At 49.5% G+C, this 22,724-nt stretch overlaps 2 protein-coding genes across 2 annotated transcripts in view; one reads left to right on the plus strand and one right to left on the minus strand.

Annotated features, from left to right (window-relative positions):
• The window catches only part of SLA (Src like adaptor), a 33,139-nt gene extending 12,661 nt beyond the window's left edge, over positions 1–20,478 (plus strand). The window contains exons 3-8 of the mRNA XM_044244919.1: positions 7,607–7,706; positions 8,497–8,583; positions 11,349–11,452; positions 13,645–13,776; positions 17,768–17,900; positions 18,470–20,478. Of these exons, the coding sequence (XP_044100854.1) occupies positions 7,607–7,706; positions 8,497–8,583; positions 11,349–11,452; positions 13,645–13,776; positions 17,768–17,900; positions 18,470–18,683 (770 nt within the window). The 3' untranslated portion in view covers positions 18,684–20,478. The remainder of the gene's footprint in view (positions 1–7,606; positions 7,707–8,496; positions 8,584–11,348; positions 11,453–13,644; positions 13,777–17,767; positions 17,901–18,469) is intronic.
• Positions 1–22,724, minus strand: part of TG (thyroglobulin) — a 244,302-nt gene that overhangs the window by 69,079 nt on the left and 152,499 nt on the right. The gene's annotated exons all lie outside the window — the stretch shown is intronic.

The following is a 22,724-nucleotide window of genomic DNA, read 5'->3' on the forward strand; positions in this document are numbered from 1 at the left end:
CTAGACACTAGCTCGAGGAACTCTTCCTGAAAAGAAAGGAATCCTGGGTCCCACTGGTAGGATCATAGGGCCAGCCGTCCTAGGGGGAGGGCACAAGGCCACGGGTTAGGCGGTGATGACAGAGGTCAGCTTTCCACGGCACTGCTAGGTGGAGGCAGACCCCTGAAGCCCCCGAGCCTTTCAGAGACTGTCCAGAGAGCCCGAAGGGGACATTGGCAAGCAGAAGGCAAAGGCTGAGAATAAAGCCCCTTTTACTCTGGGTGGGGTGGTGGGCGCACGCTCTGTGGGTCCTTGAGGGACTTGGGAAAGGGATGATCAGGTCAGGCAATCCATCCGTGTCCCCAGGGTGAGTCCCCTTGGGACATTCCCACCTCCTATCTGAGGTCACGGTCACGGTACTGGTGCTTGGCCCCCTCTGCTAATGCCTTGAGTCCCCTGGGCCTCCCGCAGCCCCACACCCTGCACAGTTTCCACGCACAGATGTCCGCTGTCCTGCCTGCTGAGAGAGGACAGTGCCAGGCGCCCTGTCTCACTTACTCATTCCTTCTCATCGCTTCCAGAACGGAGATACCAAGTTACCCAGGTGAGCCTGCAGAGACCCTGCAGGCCAACCCTCCTCTCCAGTCCCCAAGGCAAGGCCACTCTAGCCTTTATCTGTTCCAATGCCCCTCCTTAAGCCTAAGAGGAAAAGACAAAAGAACGCTCTCCCTCCAGGACAGAGGTTGGAACCCCTTCCCCTTCGGGTCAGGGCTCCTTGTCGAAAGCACGCTGGGCCCACGCCTGCTCGGGAGGCACGTACGTACGCATGCGCCCACCCACCCGCCCAGGCCATTTTGTACTGTGGTCTTCGCACCAGGGCGGTGGAGGGGAGGGGGCATGCTTGAGCAAACCCCATGAAAACATGGGTCTCCAAGGGCTCACTCATTTGCCTTTAGTTTTTGAATGCAAATTCTCTTGAAATAAGTTTCTCTTTTTCCACTGCGTGGGTGGTGGGAGGCAACCTCAAGAAAGGAGGTAGAGGGGTCTCCCCGGCCCTCCACCCCCTGGTGAAGAGAATTCCCCAAGTCGGACCCAGTGTGCGGTCCAGGCAACCACATCAAGCACGAGCAGCAGCCTTTTCCATCCCCCACCCCTGAAAAGTTTCCCTTGTGATCAGTCCTAACTTGATTTCCTCTTTTTTTTTTTTTTTTCCTGCCAACCACTGGAAGGAAGGAGAGGAAAGTGGTTGTAGTGGATGCTGCATTAATTAGTCTCTAGCCAATCTCCATAGGGGTTTCGGGTTTTTCTGGAACAAGCACCTACTCAACTAACACTCATGCTTACTCAATAGGTCAGGAAGTAGTGCGGGGAGCTGAGCGTTCTTGGCCCCATACAAGTGGAGCTTCCTCTGACGATAGGCTGAGTGGCGGAGAATTCAAGTCACCAAAAGCCCCAGGCCCTACACAGGAATCTGCAGGAGGCCCGCCTGTACTGTAGACAGACACATTTTCCGAGCTTTTAGGAGTGTATTGTCCCCCAGGCAGGAACGGTGAATGACTTAGAATGCAGCTTTGTCCATCCATTGGCTCCTAAATGAAGCTTTCTAGAACATTCCTGATTGTTCTAGTTGCTGGAGACTAATATCACAAAACCCACACAGGTAGGAGGACTTGATGGGAATGAGGCAGGTCTCAGAGACAAACGACCTTGCTGAGCTTCTAGTTTTGCCCCTAGAAGTCATTTGACCTGGGGTAGGTCACTTGGCCTCCCAGAAGACAGGTAGGGCTCAGCTCTCAAATGGACAATTCCCTTCTCACAGAAATGATAGCACAAAGTAACTACTTACTAAATGTGGGGGGAATCACTTTTTTAAACTCCACTGGGAAGGTCACCCAATTGCACTAGGCTCTGTCTAAATGCCCATCCCCCCCCCAAAAAAGTTTTAAGACAGTCGAATTAGAGGTTCCGTGACTTGCTTCCCAATCATCCCAAGTAACTCATTTTCTCTACAATTCTATCCTTATTTCCAACTCTTGCTCTGAGCCAGACACAGCACAGAATTGACTACGACCTAGGGAACTCCCATGTAGCTCGGAAATGACATATCTCTACCTTAAAGACAATCTGAAGGTATAATTCCCCCCCCCCACCTTACCTTGTGCTTTTTTTTTTTTCCACTCCTCAGCTTTTATCACCCTAAATGAGATCTTTTATCACTCCTAAAAGGAGATCTTTAGGTTGTAATTCGAACCCAGACACTGCTCAGACCCCCTCTGCGCAAGCATGGGGATCACGCTAAGCTGGGCATTTACATAGCACCTAGGGGGCTGCCCAGGGAAAGAAGAGATGGGAGGGGCTCTGAGGAGGAAGCAGGGGGCAGGGAGGTCTCAGACCCAGCCTGCACTTCTCCGTGAATGACTCTCAGACCACCTGCATCAGAGCCTCTGAAAGTTGTCAAAAACGCAGATCGCGGGGCCCCTCCCCAGGTCTACTCATCAGAATTCGATGAGCGTGGAGGGGAACAACCCGTGGAATTCCTTATTAGCCCCCTGGCTTAAGCCGAAAGGTCGCATCCCCAGACCCAGCTTTTAGTCTTAACACCCAGTGAGAAATTAGAGAAGTCACTTTGTCTCCGTCGTGCCCCTCTGGTCTCACTTGTACCAGGGGATGACGAGAGCGACTCTGCTTCTAACGTGCCAGACGAGGGCTCTACACACATCCACGCTCCGTCCTCCGGCACCTGCAGGAAGTGATCGCTGTCCCAGACGGTCCGGGGCCCTGGGAGGGAACGTGCCTCCGGTCTCTGACTAGGTCCACCTTTCCCACCTGGGTCTTACTCATCCCACGTCTGGCCCGTAAGACGGTTCTAGGCAGAATGCGATCATTCATCTCTTTACACTGAACGTACAACTTCTGTGATGGAGACCACACAAAATACACCTCGTCCCTCAAACCATGATTTCACGGTGCCTAGAAGGAAGCTAAAGATATTTTTTTTTAAAGCAAATTAACATAAAGATACGGTTAAGTGAGTAAGTAGTAGTGCGGGTGGGTGTTCAGCAGCAGGAGGAGAGCAGGTGGCTGGGGTTAGAGGCTGCCCCTCTGCTGCTAGGTGACCGGGTTTTGAGACTGGGCCTTCGGCTTGCTACTCTGTGCTCCTGAGCTGGTCTCTCCACGTCACTGTGCCCTCTGAGAGCCTTGGGACCTATTCGGTCCCAATTTACCCCATCTCAGAGATGGGGCAGCCAAGTCGTGGGACAGGACAGAACTTGTGGACCGCTGTGTCTCACTTTTCAACCCACCATAGGGGACCCATGGGTACAATTTGTGGTTCGTGGGGATCAACAGAACTTGGTAGATCTCCTATCAGGCCAGTCCGACCAGCCCTCTCTGATTGATTCATTGTGTGTATATATTTCCTATAAAAGATGCTCAAAGCAAGGCCTGCTTTGGCCCTCTGGAGGCCATGGATTTGGGCATGATTCAAGGGAGTGCAGAACCAGAAGCTGAAAGCACTGGGTTGTTCAGCTCCTTGCCAACCAACTGCACTCAGCTACTGCTGCCAGCTTGGAAACCTCATCTGGAGTCAGCCTTTGTCCCAACCTGTCAAGTAGAAAGTGTTAACCAACCGGGGAGAGCCTGGTAATTACATGCCATGGAAAGCTCTGTGGCCTGGGGACATGACCAGGAGCTTAACAACCCTCATGCTCTCTCTGCAGGTTACTGAAAACTCTCCCAGCCTTTGTTTCTTCATTTTTTAAATAAGATTGTACACTCCGGAGGGTGGTGGGGAGCACTGGGAGTCCTGAAAGGCTGGTTTTGCTGGAGTTATAAATGAATCTACTGAAAGGTCTTTAGCATTTAAAAAGGAATGGTAATGATTCTATGAGGAATAATAATGCTTAAGAAGGCCTGTTCTCCTTTGACCAAGTAATATCTGTGGCTAGTAAATTCTGCCAGGGTCTCCTTCCTTTTTTGGATTCATTTCCCATTTTATACTTTTGGACAGTTTGTTCAATACGATGCATTTTCAGGTTGAGCCATCGGTAAATATTTGGTCTTCCAGATTCCATCTTCTGTTCTCCCCCAAACGGAGTTTGTATTTAGAACAGAATATTTTCAAATTTACACATCCAGACGTTTTTCAAAACTTAGAACATCGTTGGCTGAAATTGGACTTGGGCTATGAACCGTAATCCCGCCCATCCCATAAATATGGTATTAGCAAGCCTCCCACCCACCATGGGGTAGGTTCTGTACACACGCGGCATCATGAATCCAACCCCAATTGTACAGGGTAGGTTTCGATATTTCTCGTCCTTATACATGAAGAAATCAAGCTCAGATTGGTTAAAAATAAATCTTTCCCCAAATCGCAGAACAATTAAGTGGTGAAGGTGGAATTGAAGCCAGGTCTGATTGATTCCAAAGCCCATTCTCTCTTCTGAAAATCCTCTCTGGATTTCTCGCCTGTGCACGGCACACTTCTTCACCTGCTTAGTTTCCTTATCTTGAATCCGTGATAATCCCCTCCGTGCCTCTCCCCAAGAACATCACTTATCTGATTAAATTCTCAGCTTTCCCCAGAACCCGGGGTTCCAGGAGGACCTGACACTGTGCTTGAGCTCCATAAGTGAACCTGACTTTCCTGCTTTGCGTGTACTCTACCATAGGGGCCCAGGGAGACCGGTGCAGGGGTGGGCTTGGAATCCCTTGCAAAGGACCACACCAAGGCCATCGTTTTTTTTTTAAGCAAAAGCCCCACTGTGAGGCTTTCTCAGTGACCTGGAAGTGTTTTATAGCTATAAAAACATCACTATTATGGAAATTCCACAGGAAGCTCCACGCTGTTATTGTGAAATTGAAACTCTCCAGCCCCTGAAGCCTCTTTCCACTATTGAGACAATTGTTTTGATAATGGGATCATGTTTTTGTTTCTGTTTTTAAAGTAAGGAAAGGCAGTTGCTCTGTTTCTGAGTCTTCATGGTGAATAAGACATCAAAGCCCCAACCCCCGCAGAGATACCAGGTCTATTTCAAGGTTCTGTGATGGCTGCAGATAGCTGAGCCTCTCCTCCAGCCTTGTTTTTCACAAGGAGCTGGTTCTGTGAAGACCACCCACCATGCTGCTACCACAGATCAGATTTCCTTCCCTTGGACAGCTTTAGGCAGCACGACCGGAGGAGCCCAGTAGCACAGAGATGTCTCCCTGGTTTCATTCCACAAATCTGCCCTGAGCATCTGAAATGGGAAAGCAGGTGCAGGAGGAGGGCTGGAGGACAACTCCTCGTGGAGTTCACACTCATTCTCCCCACATCCTGCAAACTCCAGAATACAACCTGGGTAATTGCTTCAAAGGAAAAGCCGAGAGCCCCAGGTGAAGCATAAAGCAGGAGCACCAGGCAAACCTCCCAGAGGGATGGGAGGGATGAGAAAGGGGGGAGCAGGTGCTATCCTGGTAGAGGGAGCAGCCTGTCCATGGGCTCTGAAGGTGGGGCATCCTGGCAAATTGAAAACACGACGGCTTGTCACATTGTTCTTGAGCAGTGGAGACCATATTAATAAGCGGCTCCTTTATATTTGGGGCCATTAGCCCAGATTTCCATCACAAAAGTGTCTTCTAACCCCTCGTTTTCCAGATTAACGCAGGACCCAGAGGGGCAGGATGCAGCGCACTCAGAGTGCAAAGTCAAGCTCAGAATCGGGGCCACTTTACTGGGAAGCTGACCAAATCCTCTGTGTGAACACCCCCTCTCCCCTCTCATGGGCACCACAGCTTCCTAGGGACGGTACCCAGTTTTGTATTTGCAATTTCTTTTTTGTTCTTTTTCTTAAAGAGGAGTTCCAAATTTGCATGAGCTTCATGCCTCACAAAATCTGGATACACCCTTTATCAGAACTCTGGACTGCTGGCTTCTAGCCCAATGGCAGTGCTGCCTCCTACTGTTGGGCTGGGGTCTGGGCTACAGGAGGAAAGAATCTTTTTTTGTTTGTTTGTTTTTAATCCAGCAACGCAGAATGGGAGGGAGGTGTCCCTGCAGGCTCCAGGGAAGCACCACTGGGTCAGTTGTGGCCAGGCCTGACTCCTTTCAGTGACAACAGCCAGCACAAATCACTTTTGGTTTCCGTTTCATGCCTGACAATACTTGCTTTTATCTGCTTTATTGTCTGTGGCTCATCTTCCCCAAATGAAGAATATCTCTGAATGTGCTGTTCCATGGTGACAAGTGGCTTCTGATTCATTCTGATGCATGTTACTACTAAAGCTGTCTTTGAGTTTCCTCTATCTGGGCACTGGTGAGTCACAGAGTCCCAGATATAGGAGTTGTAAGGGGGTGGGGTCTAGAAGTCCCAGCATGGGGGTGTCTGGATCCCAGCAAGTGGCCAGTTTGGGCCAGCAAGCCTGCCATACCCAAGTGCTGGGATTTCTCCTGGTTTTCCTGGGGTGAAGAGGGCAGGTGATGACCCCTCCCATGATTATTTATGGATTCTCTAGAATGTGTGCTCTGTTGGAGCACAGAGACTTGGCTTGCTTTGTTCACCATGTTTGGCCCCGTGTAGGTGCTCAGGGAACAACTGCTGAGTGAATGAATACATGGAAAGTCACCCAGAATTCTGAGTTCAGATGCCCAGTCAGCAGAAAGAGGGTAAACCCAACGTTGTAGCAAACAGATATCGAATTGGCCCCCTCGTAAGGTACATTATTTCCCAAAAACTATACCCCCCTATTACCCTGCATCTAATGTACCCGAATTCCAGCAAACTGCTAAGGCCATATAAAACAGGATTTTGCTTAGTGCCAAAAAGTGAATTCGCATGTGATCACCCCTCTAGGTGACAGTAAGCTGCACTCACACGAACCGGACAGCAGGCTTTTTTTTTTTCCAAAACGTCACCAGAATTCCTTTCAATGTACATATGATGAAAAGTAGTTAACTCTTTCTCCTACTTCCACCCCAAAGTCCCTACTGAATAGACCCACAGTGCGGGGCCTCATATTCTACAAGGAAGAAGTGCTCTGTGGAGCTTCAGAGTTACAGTCTTTGAGTCCTGGTGCGTTCTCAGAACTCATGTAGCCTAACCGTGATACCCCCTATCCCAGTAGGCGACAGATGGGGACTCACTAGCCCCAGGGAGGGTAATAATAAAAGATGTTTTTATGGCTCCTTATCATTCATAGGGCACTGCAGCATACTTTCATCTCATCTCCATATGGACCCTGCAGTGAGGTAGTGTTATCCCCACTTTAAAGATGGGGAAGTTGAGGCTACAAGACATTTGGGGACTTGCCCAAGATTACAGGGATCAGTAGACACAGAGGCAAACCTCGAAGCCAGATCTTGTGACTTCAGCTCAAGGACCTCAGGATCCCCACTTCTCAGTGGAGAATGTCAGGGCCAAGGCAGGCTTCAAATAGAAAGAGTTCACCAACCTTGGGGTTCCTTTGATCTCCCTGTGCCACCACCCTGAGCAGAGGAGGGTCTGCTATAAACCGCTGTTCTAAAGCAAGTCATGTGTCTCTAGCTAAGAAGTCAATGGGAGGGACTGATCATGACCCTCCTGTCCCCGGGGTCATTTGCCTTTCAGTTCCCTGTGAAACAGAACATGCCTTGCTTTTGTGTCCCCAGGACTGGACAGTGACTTCCTGGCTGTGCTGAGTGATTACCCATCTCCTGACATCAGCCCCCCCATATTCCGTCGAGGGGAGAAACTACGAGTGATTTCTGAGTGAGTCCCTTTCCAAATGTTTCACAGTCCTTTAAAAGGGTGAACCTGAATTGAGTAGGAATCATTAGATTTTAGCTGTAGTTGTCCAACTCCACTCGGGCTCTGGTCCTATTGTCAGGTAAGAAATTTGGTCCATACAACAGATCCTAGGCTTAAATCTTAATACTACCAGTGGTCTAAAATCTTCAGTGGCTCCCCATTGCCTGGTGGGTTAAATTTAAAATCCTTAACTTGGCTTTTAAGACCCTTTATGGTCCAAATTCTGCTTTTCACGCTGGTCTCATCTTCGACCCATGCAGTGTTGATATTACAGACCAATGTGGTGGCCGCTCAGGCAGGAGGACCCAGGGGTTTGAGAAAGCTTCTGATGATAAACAAAGTATTGCCTTCCATCTGCCATCTCTCTATGACACAAAATGGGCTATAGAACAAACAAGGGGCTCTCAGCCCCTTTTATTTAGATTCTCATTGATGCAGAAAAACTATCTTGGTTATATTGCCGGGTGCAATTTTGCACAGTAAACATTTGGTTTTGAAAGCTCTCCAATTCTGTCACATTCTCTGTGGATCCCCAAAAGATGGCCAGTGCCAGCTACATGGGAAGGGTTCCTGGTTATCTTGGAAGGAGAACTATACTTAAAAACTGTAGTTTTATATGGGGAAATGTGGCCAATGGTGGGTTTGAAAAAGAAATGGCCCTTTGTGTCCCGGGTCAAATCTGATTGTTCTGTGCATGGGTTCAGTTTGCCCCTCACCCATCCACCCTCCCTATCTGTTCTTGTTCTTCCAGTGAAGGGGGCTGGTGGAAAGCCATTTCCCTTAGCACTGGCCGAGAGAGTTACATCCCTGGAATATGTGTGGCCAGAGTTTACCACGGGTGAGTACACTTCTGAAATGGCACCTATGAAGTATGATCTTGATGCTACCGACACGCGAGCACACACAGAGGGATCCCAGCGTGGCACCGTGGGAAGGAACTTTCAAGACAGTTGCTCTTTCGCTCAGTCCGTAAGGAAGGGTGTCACCTTGATGAACCCTTGCCCTATCTGAGACTTGGTTTCCCCATCAGTAAGATAAGAGAGCTGGACCTTTCCCGTCCAATGCTGCGTTCCTGGCAAGTAGCAATAAGCAGTCGTCAGCTGTGATTCAAGGGGCACAGCTGCTAAAAGTGAGCCTGTCTTCGGTTGCAATCTTGCCTCTGTCCCCTGCAGGCCGTGCGGCAGTGGGCGAGTTCCTCAACAGCTCTGTCTCAGCTTCCTTTCTTCATCTGCCAGGCAGAGTTCACAATACAGAACGACAGGGACGATGATAGATAGAGTAAGACCAAAGTACAGGGCTGTGAGGACGAGGGGATGAGGTAACACATGAATAGTTCTTGGAACGATGCCTGGCTTTAGAGTAAGCGCTCGGAACATCTTAGCCAGATTCTTATCAAATCCTATCCAGAACACAGAGAACCCTGACTGCCCCAAACACTTAAGGACCCAACTTGACAAATGGAGAAGTCAGGCAGGAAAAGAGAAATTTGAAAGAACAAGGCATGGCAGAGGAGTAGACAAGCACACTGCCTTCCTCTGAGGGTGTGCAGACTGGGGATGCCTTGAAGACCAGTACTCCGCGCCGGAATACACATAGCTTGGCTCCTTGAGCTCCATGAGTAGGAGCCCCCCGTGAGGGGGTTTGCCAAGGCCAGACCTCAGCATACAAGAAGGAAGAAAGAAAAGCATTACTTTTTTATTTGGAGGGTTCTAGAAATAACCTCTTTACACACTCACACCTGCTGACACAGAGATAACTGCCTGCTTATTTTGCAGAACGTAACTCTCTGCATTTAATTACAATGTCATGGATTGTGATTATGAATACCAAAAGCCATTTCTGAGTGAAGGATGATGAAGGGGAACAGACGTGACAGCCGTGGTCTGAAAGAGGTGTCGGTCACATAACTCTTCCCAGTCAGCTGTGTGTCACCGACCAATGCACTCATTGAGCAAACACACATCAACGCTTTCATGTTGAAGGCGTGGGGCTGCGTGCTGGCCAGGGCTCGGTGATGGGGAGCCTGGAGGAGTAGGATGGAATCACAGCCCACCAAAGCTTCCAGTCTAGTAGGTGTCTTTCAAATACCGACCAGGAAGAGAGGCAGTGCAGGAGAACGGCTATGGAATTCGAGGTCCAAGAAAAATGCGCTTACCAGTTGCTCACAGGCTGTAACTTGAGAACATTACTTATTCACTCTGACCCTCAGTATCCTCCTCAGTGAAAGGGAGACAAGACTACCTGTCTTGGGGGGTGACTGTGAGGATCCGACTTCAATGCCCATAATATGCATGATATTTGTAATTCGTATTCATGCATGGCTGTCTCTATTGTTTTTCTTGAATTCGTGTTTATGAGTGGAATTTCCTAGAAGGATTGGGGAGAATGAAAATTTGTCGCAGACACTAGGATAATTGATATGCAGATGTTGTGCAGAACTAAGAGGGTAGTTAAAATATTAGACCGGATCACGATCTTAACAACCAAAGCGCTCTTGGAGGCCAGTAAATAAATAAACGGTATCCGATTACAAATCTGTGGTCTTATCACCGTCTCACAGCCACAGTGCCAAAAGGACTCGCTTATGTGCCTTGGGGGATGTGGAAGGATGCGATGGGACAAAGCATTAGTATTTGTCACAGTGTGCACTAGTTCAGACCCATGGATTAGAAGCCAAGGTTCACCCCCTAAAATACGGAGACTGTTTAAAAGGAGGTATAATTGCTTCTGAGTACACTCCAGCCAAGTGCTAACAAAGCATTTTCTTCCACGCTGGGATCTGGCTGGGGACTGTTTTGCAAAATGAGAAAGCGCCCATTTCCTTAGAACATAGATTCCTTTGTGCACAGAGCTGCTTTCAAAGGCGTATTCAAGAGTGTTGGCTGTCATATGGAAGGTGTACATTCTGTTGGAAAGCTGGACTACAGTATTACAACTGCTTTTTTTTTATGGTTAAGTGAAAAAAAAAAGGAAGAAACACATGTCAATGCATCGTGCAATGCAACTTCGTTTAAAATACGTTGAACAAGAGAAGACAGGAGGGAAATATAATGAATGCAAAGCGGGGCTTGTTAGGTTGGTGGAATTGTGCATCACCGTGTCTTTCTTATGCCCATTTAGTCATTCACAAATACACACCAGGCTCGATCCTGTGGACACAAAGACGAAACACAGACAGACAGACATAGTCACTGTCTTTGTGGGGTGGTGAGGGAGCAGTGGGGTGGCTAGAATACAAGGCAGAGACCTTGAACAAAATGCCAAACAGGCACCTTATCGTGGTTTAGAATGCTTCTACGTCATTAATACAGAACGGGCACGGTCGGCTGGCATTTGAGAGCAAGATGAGAAAGATGTTTTGTGCATCTTTGTGGCCTCATGCAGTAGGCACTCGGGAATTTTATCTGAAAGATTTAAAGAAGGAATGAAACAAGGAAGGAAGGAAGGAAGGAAGGAAGGAAGGAAGGAAGGGCGGGCCAATTGCCCACTCCTTTTAATCCCAACAGTTTTATACGAACTGGACCTTGTTCTGAATCTCAGCGCTGCCCGCCTGGCTGGGGGAGGGTGTGCCCAGGATACTCATGCCTCCCTTCTCCTTCCCAGCTGGCTGTTTGAAGGGCTGGGCAGAGACAAGGCAGAGGAGCTGCTCCAGCTGCCAGACACGAAGATGGGCTCCTTCATGATCCGAGAGAGTGAGACGAAGAAAGGTGAGTGGCCTCCGACTCGCCTTTCCGTGCCAGGGCTGAGAGGAGCAGGGAGGTTTGGGGCTGACTCACGACAGGGCTCATTCTGCCTCCTCCCACACGTGCAAACCCATCCGATCTGGTAAGATCCCTATAGCCCCCACACCCCCAGAGAGGCCAGCTTGGAAGCTAGAGGCCCAGAGCCAGGGAGCAGGGATCTGGCAGGCCACGGCCACGACAGGACTCAATGAGCCCCGCAGGTTCCCGCTGGGAAATGTCCCATCAACTGGGAAGCAAAGCCAACAGCAGGTGTCGGCAGCACTGGGCCGAGTCAGCCTGGCCCATGCTCTTAAGCTCTGTGCCTTGGGCAGGTCGTCTGCTGCCCCGAGGGCAGTGTGCTCATCGGGGGAGCCATGCAAACATGACCGTGTTTACGGAGCTCTCGCTAAGCAGGAGGCCTTCAACACTGGTTTCCACTGTGTCCTACACTGAATTCAGACCGCGTAGAGCATGATATGCATGATATGCATCCCCCAAGGATATCCCCACCAGCATTATCGTTACAACTTTCTGACATGTTACACAGTAAGTAATTCAGTGAAAACCAAAGATCCGGGCTCTGTGTCATGGTCCAGAGCAAGGGCTCTGAGTTCTAGTTTTGGCGGTTTGCACTACTGAGAAGACGCCTGTCTCACCGAGCCCGGGCCCCCTCTCCTAGAACACGAGACGGACGCTCGGAAGGGCTTCGCATAGTACCTGGGATGTGGTAAGCACTTGGACTCACAGGAGCAAGACAGCAGCTCGGGCTTTCCCAGGCTGACTAAGAAAAACAGAAGATGCGTTCAGGTTCTTGGCTGCTTCTTGTAGCCTCAGTATCAAAGGAGAGAAAATGTACCTGAGACTCTTTCCCACGCACCTACTGAGGGCCAGTGCAGTGTGGAGCCGGAGCCCTTCCCCAAAATGAGCAACGGCCTTACGTGGAGAAGCAGGGGCCATCTCTCTATGGTAAAGAAAATTCAAGAACAACTTTTCTTACAAAAGCTCAAAGGTGCTAGAGGGAAACCAGATCAAAGCAAAGGCCACATTTCCTGGGCATGTCCTCCCAGAGGTAGGAGACCCAGACTCAGACAGAACTTCGAAGCTGGCATGGCCAAGAGAGGGAAGAACCCAGCTTGAGATGCCAGAGATGATCTAAAATTGAAGCTGCCGTCAGATCAGTGGCCAAGCCTGGGGCTGGGGGCAGGGTGGGGCCGGGGTGGGGCTGGGGGTGGGGTCGGGGGTCGGGGGTGGCAGGCTCTGCTCCCTTGGGTATGCAAAGTTCTGATCCTTTTCCACCCGCCACCTTTGAGCTGCTCACCAGACTTCCCGTTCCTGCCACTGTAACAGGAAGATGCCTGATGGGCTTCAGAGGGCAGACTTGGGGCAAGGGTCGAATGCCATCAGGACGAGGGTCTGATCCCGAGCTCCGTGCCTCCAGCCATAGTGCTCAGGGGCTCGGAGCCTCGTTTCTGCAGCTATAACGTATCTGGGGACAAAATAGCTTAGCCCCTGAGCAGCCCGTGGAGACTGAAGAGACTCAGTAAAAGCTAATGTCCTACTCTTCTCACCGTCTGTTGACTGTTTTTACTCCTGGAACCCGAAGGACAGAGCAGAAGGGACCTACATCCAAGACTCCCACTTTCCAATTAGGGAAATCGAGGCTAGGAGAGGGGAAGGCGCTTGTCCAAAGTTCTGCTCTTCCTACCCCACACTGCATCCCTACCTTTACGGCACTTAAGGAGAAACGGCATATTTGACATGTTTCTTGGGGATACCCAGAAAAAGTCTCAGCTGACACTTTCTCCACATTTCTGAGAAAACCAAGCATAAGGCATAACCAAGAGGGTGTAGGGACCAGGACGTGGTGGCTATCCAGACAAGGATGTGGGAGCACCCAGCACGGTAAGCTCACAGAGCAAAGACTAAGCAGGTGCACTTGAAAATCCGTGTGGCCAGCAGGTCAGGGCCACGAGAGGAGCACACTCATGGGGTCTCAGCAGAGGGATCGTAGTCCCCGAAGGTGGGGGTCCTAGTGGCCGCTCCTCCAAATGCGGGAGTGCACGTCTGGGTGTTCTTGTTGCATCCCAAGGCTGAGGAAGTCTCTCCACCTTGTGGGCTCTCCAGATGGCCGGCAGAGCCCTGCGGGACGCCTCTGACCCGTCCTCCGTCTCCCACAGGTTTTTATTCCCTCTCGGTGAGACACAGGCAGGTGAAGCATTACCGCATCTTCCGCCTGCCGAACAACTGGTATTACATCTCCCCGAGGCTCACCTTCCAGTGCCTGGAGGACCTGGTGAATCACTATTCCGGTAAGAAGCACCCCGCGGTGGCAGAGCAATGAAGCGTCTCTTGGCTAACTGCCCCGCGGTGCCTGTGTCTAGGACGGGCATGGGTCCCCGATACATGCCAGGTGACTGACTTGGCTCTCACCCTGCTCCCTTAATCTGCTCTTTTCTTGTTAATGCAGACTAGAGATTTCCAGCTAAAACAGGCTGCCTGTGAAGGCTGCGTAAGTAGGTAAAACTCAGCTCATCTCAACCTTACGGGAAGAAATAGGATGGCCCGTTATTTGCAGCCACAAACAGGTGGCACTTCCTTAAGTGCACCACATGTTTACGGACCCCTGAGACTTTGTGAAATGCCACTCGTGTCCTTTCCTGCCTGGCAAAGCAACAGGAAGCCACCTCCTTGATCTGTGTTCGGAGTCAGGATTGACAGCCTGGGTTCTCGGCTCCCATGCTTGCCGGCCTTTCCCTAGAATGGGGTCTCTTTGCCTCATGACCCAGTGAGCTGTGTCCTAGTCTGGCTTTTCCAACAAGCTCCTAAGACCAGGGCTGCTCTTTGTTCGTGTGGACATGTTTCCCCGGGCCCAGGAAGGAGGCCCCAGTGTTCCACGCTGACCAGGATGGGGACCGCCCTCCAACATGGCAGCAGTGGGGCGGGATTTGAAGGAGAGGACAGGGAAGGATAGAGTCAGAAGAGGAGATCACAGTTAGACAGTGACAGGCCTGAATGCCAGGCCAGGAGGTGACATCTTACCCCAGGTGAGAGGGAGGTATAGTAAAAAGTTGGCTCTGGGACCTCGGCATTCGTATCCTACATCTTCTGGGCAACCCTAGGCTCGTTGTGTGCCTTTGTGCCTTGGCGTGTGTGAAGAATCCACTGAGTAGTGCCAGGAAAGTGCTGAAGGGAGGGCCAGGCACATAGAAGCGGGCCACTTCTCACACTGGCCTCTGTCCCCAGCCAGGACCCCTCCTTCCTCCTCCCGTCTCCTGCTACTGGCGGGAAGAGGAAAGAAGTTGCTCCGTGGTGTACGTGTCTTCCCACTCCTGGTTCTGGGCCTCGCAGTCCTGGGTATCTTTGCTAACATTCTAAATCGTGTGGGGTCCTGAAGGGTGTTTCAAGGTGAAAGGAGCCCAGAGGCCCTGGGTTATCACACTGGGCCAGTGAAAAGAAAGGGAGGGCATGGAGGAGGAATGGCTTCTTGGGAGACACAGGCCCAAGCTCGAATCCGGGCTCTGTGAGACCTTGGGAAAAGATCCCCATCTCTGAGAGCCGCAGCGCCCTGTTCGTGGAAGGTGGACGAGAACAACCCCGTGGCGTGGTTGCAATGGCTGGATTGCTCATGTAGCGTGTCCCCTAACGTAATGTAATTACGGCCTGCGGCAGATGCAAAGTAAGTGATAAGCAAAGGTTACTTCTTTGATACCTGAAAACCTAGCAGCTTAGCTAAAAATGAAAGAGGAAGGGAGTCCTGGAGATCGTCAGCTTTTACTGAGCATGAGTAAAGGTTGGTTGTGGTACTTGGCTTTTAATAACAATCATCGGAGAGGTGGAGAGACCATAAGTTTTGCATAGACAAAAGCAAACATGAAAAGGTTGCTGCCCCAGCACACACTGTATACAGACTGGGAGACCACGAGGCGTCCAGGCCAAGAGTACCCAGGTGGCTTGCCCCAGTGCGGGAGTAGTGTCTTCCAGAAACATGACCCTGGCCGCTGTGTCAGTGGCTTCCTGGGTCCCTAGGGACCCCCAAGGGAAACAAGATTCCTCCAGATTCTACCCAGAACCACAGAATCAGAAAAATTGTGTGCTAAGGGCTTTGTACAGACATCTTCGTGTTCCAGGTGGCTTGGGGAAATTCATTAACAGCCTGGAGCCTCAGTTTCTTCATCTCTAAAATGGGGACATCAGTCTGCATGCATCTTAGGAGACTATTGTTAGGACCAAACACAAAACCATGAGTGTAAAGTTCTGGCCCCTAAATTGTCCTGTGTATGGTGGTGACTGAGAAGACAGAGGGGATGGGACAGAAGTCCCCACAGATAGCCTGGATGTGCAGTGGTTGGGAAGCCAGGCATATGAGAGGAATGAGCATTCCGGAATATTCTACAGAGTGGAGAGACTGAAGGGAGTGTGTCCAGACCCCACAGGCAGATAGGACCTCTCTCTCCCCCATTTCAGAGGTAATGAGTCGTCTTTGACACAAGTGTCTTGTTCTGAGTCAATGAAGCAGGTTTGGGTCACATTTCTGTGACCTTGAACAAGCGACGGGAGCCCAGGGTTCCTCCTTCCCTGAGTGAGTGTAACAACATTGCTGCTCAGACCTGCCCGGGGCACACTGAGCTGAAGCCTGGGGACGAGCTCAGGTCCGGCTCTGAAAGTGTCGGTTCTTTTACTCTGTGGGGATTTGGACTTAGTGTCAGGGTTAACCGCTCACAAACCCTGCCCACTGTCCCCTGGCCCAGGTCCCTCCAGTCTGTGTCTGGCTCCCTCTCCCTCACCTCCTAACCTGAAAGGTTTCAATTTCCAGCCCATGACAGGGCATTATTTCAGACACACATTCAGTTAAAAACCCCCAACTTCAGGGCCCAATCCTACGTTTCTTGGGCCCGTGTGGGCGAATATTTGAGTTCACAGTGAAAGTCAGAACGAACACCAAGAAACAAGGCATTATTGGTTGCCACCCTGCTAGCCTTGGTTTGCTTCTTCAGCCACAACGTCCTTTTGTTCCTTGGGAAGAGCACCCAGAGCTCCCTAAATAACATGAGAGGCGGAGACAGCCAGAAGTAAACTCTCCCTAAAGCCTGGCGATGGACCAGCTCCCGGCCAGGGGCTCTGTCCTGCTGCAGGCCAGCAATGTTTCATACCCTTGGCCACTTCCTGTCCCCTGCACCTGGGTCTGCAGCCTAAATGAGGCCACACAGGATTTCCTCGGCCTATAATAACATCTGAGGGGCACCTGGGTGGCTCGGTCAGTGGGGCGTCTGCCTTTGGCTTGGGTCATGATCCCCAAGTCCCAGCATCCACCCCTGCATGGGGCTCCCTGCTCAGCAGGGGGCGGGTCTGCTTCTCACTCAGACCCTCTCCCAATCTTGTGCTCTCGTGTTCTCTCACTCTCTGTCTCTCAAATAAATAAAATCTTAAAAATAAATAAAGAAATAAATGAATAAATGAGCACAGCTAGACCAAGGATTTCCCACAGCCGCAGGGCGTAGAGACTAGAGCCTGATTCGGGTAGAGAGATGAGCTACCCTTGGGGGAAGGGGTGGGGAGAGCAAGGGATTATTTAATTTTCATTCTCTCTGTGCATGAGCATTCAGGCTAGAGAAGAAAGATAGTTCTTCATTTTTAACTTTTTCCACTTTCTCTTGTTTGCCTTTATCTTTGTCTTCTTCCTTCTTTTCTGGTGTCTTTTCTTCTTTTGCAGTGTTTTGACTTCTTCTCCCTCCCTCCCTCCCCCCTTCCTTAATTCTTGCCCTCCTGCTCGCTTGCCCCCTCTTCCTTCCTGTCTTGTTCTCTCCTCCTGTCTTCCTGCACGTGCCTCAGCCGCTGGTGCGGGAGGAAGCGCTGATCGGTGGACTTGGACCCTGCCTTGCACCTGGTGCACCTGATGGAGCCAGGCAAGAGCGTGAACCCTAGAGGCAGAGCCTCCTGCCGGCTGTCCTCACTTGCCTGTTCTCTCAGTGTACTGTCCAGGAAACTGAGGCTCGGAGAGGTTCAAGGGGATTCACTGTCAGGGGCATAGTTGAAATCCAAACCCCAGTATAGATGATTCTGGATCCAATCTTAGCGCACTCCACCTGCCCCAAGCTAAGCACAATGCGCATTCAGGGCACTTAACCTGTCTTAAACAACTGGGTGTGTGACTCGTCACACTGCCATGCCTCTTTCCTATCTCGGCCTTAGTTTCCCCTGTGAACAACCAGGGATCCCTACTGGATGGTCCTTCAGGCCCCATACCCCATGCTGGCTTGGGCATCCCAGGGTCACTGACCAGTTTTCTGCTTCCGTCCTTAGAGGTGGCTGATGGCCTGTGCTGTGTCCTGACCACACCCTGCCTCACTCAGAGCACAGCCACCCCTGCAGCGAGGGTCCCTGACTCGCCCGTCACCTTGCGCCAGAAGACCTTCGACTGGAAGAGGGTGCCCAGGTGGGATGTCTCTGTGTGTGTGTGTGTGTGTGTGTGTGTGTGTGTGTGCGTGTGTCCTACATGGATGCACCCCAAACCAGTGTGTGAGTCTGACAGCTGAAAACATAGCAGACTACAGCCTGGCCTGGGGAAAGCTCAGCAGGGCACGCTGCAACCCACAGAATCCCTCTGTCCCCTGGGAGACCCTAACCCAGCTTCAGGCCTCACTGTCATTGCATTTTATAGGGTATCTATAATCAGGAGTTAGTGAGTTATCTTCAACACGGAGATCAGAAAATTGCCTTGGGAGCTGAAGAAAACTGTTCTTCCTTGTAAAGGTCATAAAGAAATACTCATTCCGATTTGCAGTTAGAACTTACAACCATTCAAGGAAATGGTGATTCCGAGAGGTTAAGTGATTTCTCCAAGATCACTTGGCCACATTTGTAAGAAGCAGAATTAGAACAATAAGTGTGAAAAGTATTAACCAGGCTTTCTTTCTTCTTTTTTTCTTCTCCTGTTTTCCGGTTCTCCCTCTCTCTCTGTCCCTCTCTTCTTTTCCCGACTGTCCCCATTCCTCCCACTCACAGACTGCAAGAGGACGCCGAGGGAGCCAGGAATCCACTCGGTGTGGATGAGTCCCTTTTCAGCTATGGCCTTCGGGAAAGCATCGCTTCCTACCTGTCCCTGACCAGCGATGACAACACCTCCTTTGATCGAAAGAAGAAAAGCATGTCCTTGATATACAGCGGGAGCAAGAGGAAGAGCTCCTTCTTCTCGTCACCACCATATTTTGAAGACTAGCCTGAGAACGGACACCATCGTGTATACCCAAAATAACAAAGGTTGGAACTATCACCTGGGATCTGGTGGAAACAGGTGGTTTCCTGGTCCTTGGGGAGCCACACATCTTCCAGAAGCCAAGAGAAGGCACATGGGGACTTGAACTCACATCTTCTCTGTCCACATCATGACTAAGGGAACCCCTCCCCAGTGTCTGATCAGTACCAAGACATCAGGAAACGTTGAATCACGACGTGATGGGGCAACGTTTCCGAAGAGCCGCGCGTATGTGTGTGTGCTCATTGTATTTGTGGGAAAGATAAAGACATTATCTCACAAGAAAGGGCACAAGACCGTTCAACGAACTATCCAGATGGTCACACTCTGGGCTCATCAGAGATAACTTCTGAACAAGAAAAGCCTGAGAAGATGAGCTGAACGCTGTGTCCTGGCCAGGCCAGATTTGCAAACGTGTCCCCCACAATGAACTTTTCTAACCAACCCATAGAGACCTTTGGTATGCAGCTCCTTTCTTTTTAAGGGAACTCAGTGACACTAAACATTAATCTTTCTTATCATCCCTGAATCAGGAGAACCCAGTGGCTTGCTGGTGCCAGAACCACATGCACCACAATCAGACAGCCTCCCTGCTCTGCAGAGGGCAAGGCAAAGGGGAGAGAGGGAGGCTGCTTATGGGAAATCGTGAGGGTAAACTTGGAGCTGTGCAAGCTTCCCTGGTGTCCCCAGCCATGGCTTCACGGTGCAGAAAGAACTTCTCTGACATCCTGAGACTCTTACCAATAATGACTCATCAGTGGTTCACTCACGATTGCCTGAAGAGCTAAGTGTGTTAAGTCCCATATCAGGTTGAAAAAAAGAAGGGAAGATCAGCAGAGGACTCATGGTGTAGACAGGGAGAAGTCTACAAATATCGTGAAAGTGGGTTGTAGAAGGAGACATCAGCTCATGGCTCCAAGGGGACTGGGTCAGGCAAGGGTGGCCCGTGAGCTCCTGTCTCAGCGGCACCTTCGCAGAGGCTAAGTGCAGCTGGATTGAGTAGGAGAGAACGGTTGGCTTCTTTGAAAACTGCAAATTGATTAAGTTCTAGAGGATTAATTGATTTTTCTGTATCATCAGTACTTTATTCTAAGTCGGGCCTGGCAGCCACAGGAAGAAAACGGCTGAGCTCCGGGAAGGAAGGGAGGCAGAGTGGCTTTAATTCTGGCCTACTAATTTTAAGAGATGAAAGAGAAAGCGCAGCAACGTTCTAGAAAAGGAAAAGTATTTATCTTGAGGCCGCCCATCCGGATCTTGTTAGAAAGGGGGCTGCCGAGGCACCCAAGACTCATTTTCCACCGTTGCAGAGGGATTCGGGGGGGAGGTGTGCCTGTCGACCCCCTCGCTGCCTGATAGGAGATGTTTGCTCAGCACACACATTCCGGAGATCTGAGATCACCGTGCTGGTGGTATGTGTATACGCGTTTACGTGATTCTTTGTATTATCAGACTCTGGTGTGTTTCTACAAGAAGATATTCACGGTTTCCCCCAGGAATCCCTAAAGGCCACTGCAAGGGGCCAGCCAATGTGTGGGAAATGAATATAACACTGTGGATACTGACTTCCACCACAAGGCAGGGTGACCTTGCAAAAGCCAGATGTTTGTACAGTGTCTTGTGCATTGTTTTCCGTTGTAACTAGTGTGCTGGGAACTTTTGGGGAGCACTCAGAGGGATTTCTAAGTGGGAAGCATTACACTTTGCTAAATCATGTATTTATTTCTGATTAAAATAATACCTAATAAATATTTAACCTTTGGCATGTGGGGAGAGCTTTCTGGGAAAGGTGGGAGGGAGGCTCACTCGGGAGAATCTTTGTGTTTCGAATTTCCAGACAAACTTGCCCCTGGAGAGAGAAGAGAACCAGGAACACTAAGAAGAGCCGTGTCAGGTAGCAGCTCAGCTCTTCCTTGAAGTTTTCTTCCTTAGGAAAACTGAGTTTGTGAATTCAGAGGATGTCTAATCAAACTTGAAGCTGGGCACAGGGGATTGGGGAGAGAACAACTTCTTAGCGATCGCTATGAACATTCTACCTCACCCAGATAACCTCTGTGGACCACGTGTGATAGTTTTGCTTTCTGTTTTTCCAAGAATTGATGTCTACACATATTTTTTTGGACATCTACTAAATGCCAGACATGGCTCCAGGTGCTGGGGCTGTTATCAGTGAAAACTAGGTGAGATCTCTGATATCACAGAGCTTGAGATTATAAATAAATAAGAAACTTTGTCAGGGCAGGGAAGGTAGTGCAGAAAGTAACCCGGGACCCAAGTGTGACTGGGCGAGAAGTCATTTAGCCGGATGTCTGTTTAGGAAGGGGCTCCCTGCCAGTGTATGTGTTTCAGCTCCCATTTGGGCTGAGACCTAAAAGGTGAGCAGCAAACAGCCAGGCAAATATCTAGAGGAAAACAAGAGGCAGTAGGGTTAACTGAGGCAATTCCTGTGGACAGGAGCAAGGCTGCCTGTGGGAGGAGCTGCAGGGGCCCAGGGTACCTGGGCTGAGTGAACTGGAGCGAGGGGCAGGGGCTGTCAGGAGGGAGGCAGTTCCCGCAGCGTTAGGAATAGGAATGTCAGGAGGTCAGGGTGTATTCTAGGAGAAAGGCAAAGCCAATAGAAGGATCTAATTAAGGGAAGGATATCATTTTATCCATGTGTTTTAAAGAGCAGACTGGTTGCTATGAAGAGAAGAGATTTTAAAAATTCTGGTCTTGTATTATCTACTTGACCCATAGTGAAAATTTGCAAGCTTTAAAACAAAAGAATGCAAGATTTCAAAATAAAGTGTTGGAACATTTTTCGTGCAAAAATGAACGAAGGGCAAGTGTTGAATTTCGAGGCAAATGGAATTGATGGCAAAAATAAATTGTCTAAGGGGCAAAAGAGATATTACAAAAGGAATGAGACATTAAGAAGATAAAATGACTGAGCCTCTGTTAATCTAACAATAGAGTTTCAAAATATATCAAGCAACTATTGTAGGAACAAATAGATAAATGGGTCATTTTATTTGGAGATTTAAACACACAACTCTCAGAAACGGAAAGATCGAGCAAAAATAAGTAGGTAGGTAGAGAGAAGATTTCGATAACACTGTACAACTTTTCTGCTGACCAACGAAGAACATATTAGGTCACAGGGGAAATCCTAATAAATTTCTGAGTCAACCTTCCCCAACACAAGCTCCATAATAATCATGAAATAAAATTAGAAATCAGATTGCAAAAGAACGGGTTAATATCCTATGTATCTAAAAGCTTTAAAAAAAAAGGCATATCTCCTATGATTAAGAAGAACATAATACAAGCAATAATCAAAGACACAGAAATATAGGACATGTCACTACTTCCCCCAATGCCCAGGGCAGAGCTGATACAACAGTAAGAGGGACATTTATTGCTCAAACCCATTGACCAGAAAACAAAAAATGACAAGTGATAGCTCAGATTTCAACTCATGAAGCTCACAGAACAGGTGATTGTCGAAGCAGCAGAGAGAGAGTAAAAGATACAAAGGTAAACACGGATGAAAGAAGAGCTTTAAAAGTAAAGTCATAAAGAAGATTCAGAAAGCCAGAACTTGTGGAATAGTAAGATTGATATGATAAAGAAAAACAAGAGCAAGAAGGATCAAGTCCAAGGAAAAGAAAGGCTGATGAGCTGCAGGGGTGCAAATGAGGGGAACCTCTGCCTCCCTCAGTCAGCAGGGCTGGCCCCTCTTCCTCCCTTCCCTCCCTGCTGTCTGAGCTGTCCAGCCTCAGCCCTGCGGATGGGAACAAGGCCCTCAGACAGCAGAGAAACACCTAGAAAGAACCCATGCCCCCAGAGATCATGAGACACTTTGGGAAATATGATGATAAAGAGGAAAAAAAAAAAAGAAAAAGAGAGAGATAAAAAGAAACATATTTATCACTGGAGTTCCTTCAGTGTTGGATTTATTTGTGAGAATGGCTGAGCATTTTTGTCCAAAGGGGATAGAAATTAGCCTGCCAACATGTACAGATAATG

This window comes from Neovison vison, chromosome 4, assembly GCF_020171115.1.
Source record: "Neovison vison isolate M4711 chromosome 4, ASM_NN_V1, whole genome shotgun sequence".
Classification (NCBI taxonomy): Eukaryota; Metazoa; Chordata; class Mammalia; order Carnivora; family Mustelidae; genus Neogale; species Neogale vison.